Source organism: Podarcis gaigeae (assembly GCF_964106915.1).
Source record: "Podarcis gaigeae genome assembly, chromosome: 7".
Classification (NCBI taxonomy): domain Eukaryota; kingdom Metazoa; phylum Chordata; class Lepidosauria; order Squamata; family Lacertidae; genus Podarcis; species Podarcis gaigeae.
The window spans coordinates 24,524,332-24,536,680 of record NC_139683.1 but is presented as its reverse complement, the minus strand read 5'-3'; the positions used below and the strand labels follow the sequence as shown (position 1 = coordinate 24,536,680).

Genomic DNA, 12,349 nt, shown 5'->3' with positions numbered 1-12,349 from the left:
TGTGCTGGTGTGGAAGGAATGTCTCCTGAGACAAAACAACAAGAGGACTGAGAAGCAAATGTCTGATTTATTTATTTATTTAAGTGCAGTTTTTTTAAACTCAATATGTCTGCAACATGTTGCGTGTGTGCTGCTCTCTCCTTGTGGAATTTAAAGTTTGGAGTTGCTAATCTTTAGAGGTGTTGAGCACAAGTCCAGTCTTAGTAGTACTGATTCTGGAATTACTCCATCAGCCACCTTGAACGAAGGTGTGGCAGAAGGAAAAACACTTAATACTTGGGGATGTTCCAGCCTGATGCTGTAGATCAGCTTTTGGTTTCATGTCAGAAATGTTTACAGTGCATCAGCTCAAATCCACAACTGCACTTGGCCTCTGACGCCTCTTCCTTATACTTCTGTTTTCATTATCTTGCTCTTTTCCTTGCCTCGTCGCCTCCCTAGCTATGAAGAGCAAGGATTCAGCAGCAGACTTTGGTCCATACTGGATGCCATTTCCAGACCATTTGTGTACTGCCTGGGTTCTAGCTAACAACAGATGGCAGCTTGCACAACCAATATTTCCATTTCCCTGCCCCCTGCAGCCCTCAGAAAGCTTGGAGCAACCTACTGAACGTAGTTGGATATGTTTTACAGGACTGCTGAGTGGGAGGGTTAGAAACTGCCTGACATTGACAACCTTGTGTGAGTAGTGTAAGATTGGTTACCCGGTTCACTGTCCAGCCAAATTATAGGAATTGCTAGGAAGAAAAACTGGGGCAGTACCATGTACCAGTCCCTCAGCCCCTTGAAGGAACAAAAATGGGATACAAATGTATTTATATTACTTTTATATACCACCTTTTTTCTTCTGAGGAGCTCAAGGTGGTATACTCCTCCTCCCCATTTCAAACTCACAACAACCCCATGATGTAGGTCATATAAGAACTTCAAACATTAAAAACTTCCCTAAACAGGGCTGCCCTCAGATGTCTTCTAAACGTTAGATACTTGTTTATTTCTTTGACATCTGATGGGAGGGCGTTCCACAGGGCGGGCGCCACTACCGAGAAGGCCCTCTGCCTGGTTCCCTGTAAGCTCACTTCTTGCAGTGAGGGAACCGTCAGAAGGCCCTCAGCACTGGACCTCAGTGTCCGGGCTGAATGATGGGGGTGGAGATGCTCCTTCAGGTATACAGGACCTAGGCCGTTGAGGGCTTTAAAGATCAGCACCAGCACTTTGAATTTTGCTCGGAAACCTACTGAGGCTGAGAGGCAGAAAACTTGGTAATGGATTCGCATGAGTCTTTGTGGATTTTTACATTTTCAAAACTGATCCTTTCCTTTTTGCTTCTCCCCAGGTGTTGCTGCCACCCTATGATGATCCTGCAAATGGCGCTGCCAAAGACCCCCCACCACCTTATGTGTCTGCATGAGGAGCCGTGTGTCCGAGCGACTGTGTGTGCGTGAAATGTACCTAAAGAACAAGTAGCTTTACTTTTCACGACACCTGAGCAATAGATTCTTTCATTTTTCAGGACAGGTGTATTATCTCCCAGGTTGTCTTTATTGCTATTTTGCTGTAGATTATTCAAAAGAAAAACCTATTTGCCTAAAGCAGCATTGAACTGGCTTGAGAACCATTTTGATTAGCTAAAGTGATAATTGTTGCAATGTAGGTTTGTTTTGGGGGGGTTTTTCACATCTTCTCCTGTAAATCTAGAAAATTTCTAGGGGTGTAAACTGTAGTGTGGAGTTTTGTTTCTCTTGTCTTCTTAATTTCTGGATCATGCCTCAGGCTGTGACATTGTCCTTTAATCCACAATCATAAAACAAAACAGAAGGTACCCTGAACAGTTGAGCTTATATTTATTTCATCAGGAATATTTGGGACCTTTTTAAACACATTTCTCAGCTGTGGTAGCAAAAGCTTGTGTCTTCAAAGTTCAAAATTTAACAAAGTGGATAGCTACCCTGAGGTTTGAAGAAACAAATTTTTATCGTTCTACAGCAGAGCTGTGGTTGAGAACACAATTCTTTTTATAAAGGTCTAGCTCAGCTATTGGTAAAAAGAAAAAGATCACTTTGAATTGTGCTCTGAGCACAAAGGTGCTTTCTGACTGGCTAATCGCTCAGAAATGAAGAGGGCAAATATGTGTATTGGAGGAGCTCTGGACATCAAGATTAGATTGAACTTTTTGCTACAGAAATTTTGGCTCCTGCAAGCACTTTGACCTACTACCCCCCTGCCCTAGAAATGGCCAGTTCAGCTCTAAGTGAGGCCACTGCCCCCCTTTTTTTGCCCTTTCTCTTGCCAGCGGTCTTAATGTGGTTCTCCAGACCAAAGCTCCCTTTTTTCAAGTCAACTCCAAATCTGGATCCCTAAGTGGTCTGGGGACCTTGAAGTTGCACAGATGTGGCTTTTTGAAGGCCTTGCAAATACTGCCCGCATCCCTGTTGATGCTGCAACTATTTTCTGTAGCGGGAAGTCTAATGTTAACATCAGTGCCCCACCCACTCTAGGCCTGTTCACTCAGGATGCTTGTAAGGAGTAGCTCTCTCTAAATATATAGATACACATTAAAATAGGGGTCTGTATGTATGTGTAAAAGCGAGAGATGAAAAACACACGTTTCTGACAGTTGACATGGATTGGCAAATATATTTCCTACTGCTTTAATCTGTGACCCTAAGATTAATCATAGGAAGCGGAGCTGGAAAACATGATAGAGTTGCAGGGCACCACATCATGCATTGTATCAAGATGGTGAATCCAGTCACATCTATGGCAAATCAATGTGCAAGTGGGAAAAAAAGGGCTCATAGTCTCTCATCCAGATTAGATTTATTATGGAAATTCTGTGTTTCAGCCTTTGGCCAAGTCATTCCTTCTCTTCTTATGATAGTTCTGATAATTTATTTTGCCTGTTGATGTATTCCCATCCGACAATTGCAAACAATGGGCAGAAACCACGTTGAAATTTCTTTCATTTCAGTGGAAGACAAGCAAGTGCATAAACCTCCCATTGAAAGCAGTGGTGATTTTGAAATGCTAAACTTTGTATGGATTGTGTGCAGTTTGATTTAAGGTCATGCCATACATTCTTTGGAGTCGTTGGGTCTGGTCAACAATTAATACCTCTTTGAGTATCCAAAATGTGAATCTTTTTCCCATGGGAGTCCGCTTGTAAATATAGCACTTTGGGGACCATATGCTAAGGAACACACCAGTTGGGATAAATTATTTCTCCCAGTTGTATCTTTGGGGACAACACTCTGTGCCCATCAAATATATGTATATCTAGCTATCTGCTTAAGTGTGAGAATATTTGGTCCTCATGTTTGCATTTATAAACATTCTAATGAGATTCATTTGTTAGTGCCCTGTTTAGTATTACTGTGAATTATTAGCATTTCTACAAGTGCTTTAGGTTCAAAGCACTGTGCACTCGTTATCTTCTAACCTTACAACAGCCCTGTAAGGTAGATCAGTATTATTACCTTCATGCTGCAGATGTGGGGCTGAGGCTAAGAGTGGCTTGCCTAATGGCCAGCTTGTTTGTTCATAGCGGAGTCAAAGCTCACATCAGGGACTTCCTGGCTTGTATCCTAAGTCACTGGGAACCAAACTACAAAATAATGCTAGCTGCATTTTTTAAACAAGCATGCTTATCCTGGCCAATCTTACCTTTAAGAGAAGCCTCAAAGAGTGCAACTTAGCATGTTCCCAGCCCAGTCCAGAACTGTGCCACTTTTTTGCTGAAAATTGTTTCTCTCCTGGTGACGTTCTGCCCTCCAAAGTTCTGTAGTGCTTATTCCAAACAGCACCTTTGGAAAGCAAATAATGGATGTGTGACCTGGGTGGGGAGCAGTTTCCAACAGGAAGCCTACACTGGGTCCCTATTGAGGAACACATTCCAGGTCAGGGCCTTCAGCTGCTTTTTGTCCAAAAAGAAAGCAGTCGTGTTGAGGAAGCATCACTCGTGTCATGTGTAGTTCAACCGGAGCCACTGCATTGTTGGGTTGTGTGCAGAGTGCAGTCAGCTCAACAGCAGATTGTGTCATCGAACCCAGTGGTTGTAGAAGGAAATAGGCCAGGAAGTTTAGTAAGGTCAGCAACAGTATGTTTTACTAGCAGGTAGTAGAAGAACAGTTCTTTAGCATTCTTTTCTAGGGTGTGTGTGTGTGCGCGTGCTAGATTCTACATAGCTTGTTGCTGAACAGGTGTTCCAACCCACATTGGGAGTGCCTGGCTCGTGTGTGTGACGTCATGTACGTCACACACATGACATCACACAGCACGACACAGTGAACACATGACATCACATGGTGCAATGGGGCCCGTCACAGCCTCTGAAAGGCCCTGCAAATTGGCAGTGATCAAATGGAGAATAAAGTAAAGGCACTGAAAGTTACGTGACATCTCTCTTCCGCCCCAGATGGCTGAAAGGAAATCCTGTGGCCAGGGCACCACTGTGAGTGCCTAAACGCCCTGTGCAAACCATTGATGACTTTATGCTCACCTACCAACTGGGCAATAATATGTTCCAAGTTAGTTTATAAACTTATCAGTGCATTGATATGTAACCCTCCTCATTGAGTTAAGTAGGTAGGCATGGAGTTTTTGTTTGCTTTGCAAGGCAACATGGAATATTTGTAGACAGGTTAAATTGTAGGATTTTATTTAGCTTTGGCTTACCTGGACCAGATACCATACTAGGCATTTGTTTGGTTGAACTATTTAATTTTTGGGGGAATATTAAGGAACATATGAAAATAAGTGCTTCTGCATATTTCTCATTCAAATCTTCTGTGTAAACAAATCAGTCTCTAATAAAAAGGGATGTTTCCTCATGTCTGTGTATGTCCTTTCTTTGTACAACTAACAAGAGATCCCTCCCCCCCCAAAAAAAAACCCCTGATTCTAATTTTATATTTATTATTTGCATGCATATCGTAGCCTCGTCTGCTGTTTTGTACTCTGGGCGCTTCCCATTTGTTGCAATAGAGAAGACGAAAACCAACTCAGCTCATACATCAGCATGGAAGTTAGAGTTGGGGGTACTTCCATGTTGTCTTTTATCATCACCTGCCTTGCTCTAATAGTGAAGAGAGAGAAGAGCCTTGGCTGATGAAATGAGTTTCTTAACACAAACCACAAGTTCAGGGATTGTGAGAGATTAATTTGCAGGACACAATAGTCTGCATTGTTGTAGGAGTTAAAGAGGACACTCGCCATGGATCAGCCTACTGACCTCAAAGTTCTGATGCGCAGATTTCTGCATATTCTTTGCTACACACAGCAATAAAAGCTAAGACCTTGCTGCTGCTGCTGCTGTTGCTGCTGTTTGTTTTTAAAAGCACCAACAAAGGTAAGGCATGCAAATTCTTCACTCCTATAATTAACCTGCTGTGCTGTGTGTGGTTTGTGGCTATTTATTACATTTGTATATTGCCCTTCATCTGAAGATCACAAAGTGCTTCACAACATAAAAATAGAAAATGAGAATACAAAATAAAACACAAAAGCAATAATCCTCTATCCCACATAGCAAATGTTTTACTTTGCACTCAGATTTAAGCATTCCAAAGTGAACAGACATTTCCCATCTGCTTTATCGTAACCCTTGATTCTTCTGTTGCTTATATGACCCAGAATTGCACTGTACTTTTCCACTCTTGTGTTATACAAGTGTCCATACCTACTTCAGTGCAGGTTGTTTTTGGCACTGCTTTCCCCCCCCCCCCCCAAGCATTTCATTTCAGCATTGCTTCACTTGGGTGGGTGTGTTTTTTATCAGAATATCAGCAGTTGTAGAGCTCTTGTATTATCTCACTGGATCACACTTCCTTTGAGAAGGTGAAGGCGAAATACGTGGAGTCACTGTCCAATATATATGTGTGATACATTGGCCTGAGGGGACAGTAGCTAAATGTTGACCAATGTCTGCATGGTTCGGCACAGTTTTAATTCCACATCTCAATTTAAGATTGCCACACTGTTCACGACACCACATGGGCAGATTTAACATAGAAACCTTAAAAAAAATACATAGTTGAGTGTTAGGTGTGCAGATGTACAAAGCAGCCAAGAACCATGCCTGTAAAAGTAGCCCTATACACCAGCTCACATTTGATGAGTGTTTTAAAACAATTTTGCTCTATTGCACTTCTGACTTGAATGGCAAATCTGCTCCTCCTATTGTTTCATAGGAAATGCAGGCAATATGAATGCTATTGCTTGACACCAGCAGAAAATATTTTATGGCGGCCCAATTAATCAGCAAGACTTTCTTACACCCTGGTACAGAATAAAGCTGGTTTTATATTTTATGTTTCCCGTATTAGGTTTCAATTTTTGTTAACTTGCAAACTGCCTAGACAACTTCGGTTCTTGGATGGTAGATAGATATTGAAAATAAATAACATTAATACCTTAAAATTATTATGGAAGTGTAAAGCTACAAAAGCCAAGCTGCATACATGCACGTACACATCAAGAATCCTAGGCACCTTACAGAACTACACTTCCCAGCACCTTTAAACTACAGTTCCCAGGCTTCTCGTGGGGGTGGAGGAGAATGTGCTTTGAATATATGGTGCGTAATCAGCCTAGGTAGCTATAGACATGGATTCAAAAGTGCATTTTATGGGTTTGTATACTGTGTTCCTCCAGTTTCCACCAATTTGCCTCCTTTCAGTTGTCCAAGTCACATCCATGCTCTTTCAAAAGGTCCCCTGGCCCCTAGGAGTGTTTCTTCAGGAGTAGAGTGACGGTGAAGAAAGCACCATTGTGTGAGAGGAGTTATGCTCATGCCGTAAGTAGGAACATCGTGCTTTGGGAAGACCCCTGCTGGACCCAAATGCACAGACAGTGGCTCTACTTTGACAAAAATATAATCTTTCTTGGATGAACTTTCTAGGAAAAGGTCCAGCTACTTTGAGAAAGGATCCAAAAACTGTTGAAATAGTGGCATGACAAGTGGAAAGATCTGGTGCCGATCAAAATATCAGTTGCTCAGAATTTCATCTTTGATGAGGCTGTTAATTGGTTGTGTGTTACCAACAGGTGTCAGGAAAGAGTTGGGAATTGTGTTCTAACAATGCCTTGCCCTGAATGAAGTGTCCAGTGACTGGTTTGTATGTTACTAGATCATGCAAATATACTGCACAATTGCTTCTAGTAAATTCAATCTCCTGTCTCGTTTTTAAAGTGAGTTTCTCAGCTAGGAGCAATCAAAATTAAAACACTAACAGCATCTTAACTCATAATCTTAAAAGCTGTAAAATAGCGTCTGACACCATTCAAAGGACATTTTGGCTCCAATACATCTGTCTGGACATCCTTGGATTTCAACCAAAATGCTTCTGCAAAACCAGCCAGCTTTTCGTTTTATTAATTCAGCTGGATTTGGAGACGCCAGATCTGTGACCTTTTGCATCCATGTACTGTCATATGGATAAGATCCTGGATCACTGGGATGACAGCACTGTTGCTCAGCCAAAAAATATAAAGCTACTTGGAAGTACAAACAAACACTATAAACACACATTTTATCTTGACACTTACCTGAAACAGCTGTTTGTTTTGTATAAGTTATTAAGGCACAATTATATGCAACGGGTTCTATGTATATGAATTTGTGTGTGCATTACAGTAGCATTTTAACAAAAATAACACTTTCATATAATTCCTATATGGCCATTGAAGGCAGAAGTTTAAGCCAATGGCCCTGATATTTACATGAGGGAGTAGATGTAGCTACTGGAAAAGGTGTTATTTAGCCTGATCCAGCAGGTTCGTCTTATATTCTTAAGGTTGAGCATTTGGCAGGACCTCAGGTTCAGCAGAGGGCCAGCCATCTTCCATTCTATCATTCCTACTTTGCAGAGTATCCAAAAGGAGCACATGCAGATTAATATCATTTTTGTTCTGAATCTTTCAGGTTCAAGGAACTCACTAAGTGTACCACAGCTAAGGGCCTCCAAAATCCTGGAGGCAGTATTTGGAGGCCAAACAGCACTTTCTTTACATGCCACTAACAAGGAGTGGGGGAATTTGAGACTTTCCGAGAGCCATATCCCAATGGTCACTCATCTGCTTTTGCATGTCTTGGGGTCAGTCCCCAGCATCTATGAAGTGTAGGTGGGTTCCCATGAGGCAAGACACAGTGATAACAGCAAGAACCTTTATTGAACTACATAACTGGGAAACAGAGGCAAAGCAACTCCTTATATACATTTCTGAAAGCCTGAGCCACTCCCACTTCCAACGTGATTGGCTGTCTACACTACCAAACAGCGAATCACGACTCAGAGTTCAAGGGCCAATGGCAGAGGCCCAAATCTTGAAATGTTCTGTGATTGGACAACATGTATCAAATCAGAACACAGAAGCTCAGAATCCTTAGTCCAGACTCAAGCTCAGGCAAACTTAGACCACTGAATATATAACAATCTACAAATAGAGCTGGAAAAACTGTCTGAAATAATGGAAAGGCACTGCCAGTCAGTGTAGACTGAGCTAGATAAACAAAGTTAAACTCAGAAGGCAGCTTCTTAGGTTTCAGTTTGGTTGGTGCTCCCACTTTTCTGCATACCTCACAACCTGAATTCAAAAAAAATTCCTTCCAGTAGCACCTTAAAGACCAACTAAGTTAGTTCTTGGTATGAGCTTTCGTGTGCATGCACACTTCTTCAGATAACACGAAAGCTCATACCAAGAACTAACTTAGTTGGTCTTTAAGGTGCTACTGGAAGGAATTTTTTTTGTTTTGACTATGGCAGACCAACACGGCTACCTATCTGTAACTGGAACCTGAATTCAGGCAACTAGTCCCTTGTCTTTCGCCTTCTATTAATGCTGGGCACAGTGGCGTAGCGTGGGTTGTCAGCACCCGGGGCAAGGCAAGTAATTTGCACCCCCTAACCTGTGGATTTGCGCCCCCTAACCCTAACCCCCAGATGTTGCGCCCGGTGCGGCCGCCCCCCCCCCCGCACCCCCCAAGCTACGCCACTGGCTGGGCAATCTGGTTCATGAGCGATAGCTCAGTTGGTAGAGCATGAGACTCTTAATCTTAGGGTTGTGGGTTTGAGCCCCATGTTGGGCAAAAGATTCCTGCATTGCAGGGGGTTGAACTAAATGACCCTTGTGGTCCCTTCCAACTCTACAATTCTATGACTCTATGGTGTATTTCCTGGCTTTTTCTTCCCCATCCTCCTTTTTTTCCTTAACTGCTCCTGAGCATCAGAAATATAGGCTCTCAAAGGTTGCTGCAAAGGGGACTTTCCTCCTGTCTGCAGCTGCAGCAAAAATGTTTTCTTTCTTCACTTCCCAATGTGTGCACCATGCTGTCATAAAAAGCAGTGCCCTTACAAACAGAAAGAAGAAATAAGAGAGCTACAAATGTGTTTTCTTCAGTATTTGTGCTACTGACATTCTGATCCTGCCCCCTTGATGTGAGATTTATTGCAGCCAGTTCAAAAAAACTAAACAATTAATATTGGTAAGGTGTTCTCCATCTGCCTCTTTATTCGTCCTAAGAGACAGCAAGCAGTTTATGATTGGAATCAGATTGGCAAAGGGAGTGACATCTTTATGATATTTACTGGAGAAACAAGCTGAAGAGATTACATCAATTGGGGTAGGATTCCAAGAGAGTTAATTATTTCAATAACTCGAATGTCTAGAATCCTGGAGAATCTACATTGCTTTTCTTTGAAGAGTTGCATTTGTTTTGGTGAAATGGAACCATGTCAAATTCAGATTGCCCACGCTATGCTATGTCTGAGCAATATTTGGATGGCCCAGTGATTATTCTTCTGTTTAATTTAAGATTGCTATTTTAATTAAAAAAATATATATTCAATAAGAAAAAGACCAAAGATTTAGGTGTTTGCTTAGAACTATGAGAATCAATTTCTTCTTGGTGCTGAGATATGATTGATATAAACGTTTTTATATCAGTGTTATACCAACTTATTCCTACTACAATATTATTCACATTTTCTCATTTCTAGACTGCATTTGTAGTGGTTGTAAGCTAGCAATAGTAATTATAATAATCTAAATATTTATATGCCAGCCATCTGACTGCTTCCAACCAATTTATTAAGTCATTATGTCCTCCTTACTCAAAATAAGTTTATGCATCTCCATCCACTGCAATAAGCTTTGATTACAATTGCAGCTGGCCACACAATGTAAGAGAAAAAGTAATAGGAAAGGTGATACCATTTATTGCATTGACTTTTATTGGTTGGAATGGAACATGTTGTATTTTGGCAGAATTCAGTTTCAGATAAAATGAAAAGCAGAAATATACATATACATATACATATATGTGTGTGTGTGTGTGTGTGTGTGTGTGTGTGTGTAATTACCTTACATACAAACCAAGTTGGCTTTTTCTGTCACTTAAGATAAAAACTAGGCAGATGGTTTTCCCCCCACAAGCGACCTTCAGGATGATTCATCACTCTTCTTTCCCGATACTCTTCTGCAACATATATCCGAAGATATATGCACACAATACAATAGCAGAGTCCAAGCAGAAGCTAGGCATTTGAGGTGTGGAATCTAAGCTACTTTATTATATACAAGTGTTACAGAACAAAGAAACATGGCTCCTCTCTCCTCCTTCTTCTCTGAGAGATATCAGACTAAAAGCAATAGGACAACATAATGGAACAGTGTAACTGAACTTCCGTTTTCATGACTCCAACAGTATGGAATGTCAACACAGACATGTGATGAAAACAATCACACATCCTGCAACGAAGGAATGAAATCCCAACAATATCTAGGAGCAGCCTGGTGTTAAATCTCCAACCTCATCTCAGCCCAAGATACCCCAGGGTAACTTCTTTCATCTAGGGCTCAGTTGAAGCTGGCTGAGCTGAGACTGGTGTAAAGTCTCCAAAAAGGGACATTTAGGGATGGGGCAGTGGCGGGACCACACTGGATCATAAACCCATTCAGCTTGGTTACTTGACCTAGAAGTACAGCATAGAACATCATTTTAAACACTTATTATCCCTTTGCCAAGCTTAGGCAGAGCAGCAATGCTGCTGAACAGAATTTGGATCTGGTGTAATTTATTCTGGCTTAACTTCAGCTTTATGCCGGTTTCATGTGCATATGAGTGCTCCCTAAACCATTTGGTGAGAGATCTTTCACACATGCAGATTGTCTGAATATCCCCAAACCCAATGATCCATTATTTGTGGAAACCAACTTTTCACTCCCTGATGGTATGCTCCTGAGGGTTGAGGACCCTTGGAAATGATGTGGGGTTTGGTGAAGGGGACTACAAGGGGGCATTTATGGAAATGGTGCCCCTCCTTAGGTAAACAGAGCAGCAACTTATCATCCAAGCCGTTTTAGATTTGTCATCTGAATTAATGACGCACGAAAAGCAAACACTGATTTGTGGAAACAACGTTCAGTGTCTCTTGGGAAAAGATCCTAAGACTTAGTGCTGATGAAAATATCAAGTGAACTGAAAAGCTTGCATGTTATTTGGCGATATTTTGATTTGCCTAATAAAAGTACCAAGCCCAATTCAAGGTGTTGGTACTGGTGTACAAAGCCCTACATGCCTTCCAATGTGTATTCCAAGGTGAGAAGGGGATGCCCAGCTCTTCATCCCATCAACAGGCAACTCAAGATGGGGCCTTCTCGGTGGTGGCCCCTCAATTGTGGCGCACACACACACACCCCGCCGGGAAGTGCAGTTGTCCTCCACACTTCCCATTTTTGGTTGTCACTTCAGTACATTTCTGTTTTCCCAGGCATTTCAGATATATATTTACTCTAGGATCTAGGACTGCCCTGGTTGAGCCCGTTATCCTATGCCATTGTGTTGAGTTTTGTAACATTGCTTCAATTACTGTATATAAACGGTTGCATGTTCAAGATGTTGTGCGCCACATTGGGCTTCTTTGGCCAGAAAGATGCTATGCAAATATAAAAATAATAATATTGCCTTATAATATGTGGATTTGGGCTTTTTTAATGGGCCAGCACAGCAATGTTTACTTCTTTCTGTTCACAACCAAAACTACTGATTTCAAAGGTCCTGCTCCTTTTCAGTTACATAATCGAGAAAATTAGAATTATGAGTCTCTGAGGAGGAGTCCAAAGGGGTAATCCGGCGCCACAGAAAGAGATGGGAGACTACGACCTCCGCTTTCCGGACCACCAGTCGCCAGAGCGGGAGCATCCAGCGCTCGCCCACCGTCTTCCCTTCCCCACCTCCCGGCAGCGCGGCCGGGCTGGACTCTCCCGCCGTCTCCTCCCCTTCTCCGCTCAGCGCCCTCTCCGGGATGGGACGGGGAGGCGACTGCACCGCCGGCTTCCCCCTTCCGTCCTC

At 42.1% G+C, this 12,349-nt stretch overlaps 1 protein-coding gene across 1 annotated transcript in view; it reads left to right on the top strand.

Annotated features, from left to right (window-relative positions):
• The window catches only part of LAPTM4B (lysosomal protein transmembrane 4 beta), a 65,886-nt gene extending 61,057 nt beyond the window's left edge, over positions 1-4,829 (top strand). The window contains exon 7 of the mRNA XM_083749831.1: positions 1,337-4,829. Coding sequence (XP_083605957.1) covers positions 1,337-1,411 — 75 coding nt within the window. The 3' untranslated portion in view covers positions 1,412-4,829. The remainder of the gene's footprint in view (positions 1-1,336) is intronic.
• The last annotated feature ends 7,520 nt before the right edge of the window (positions 4,830-12,349 follow it).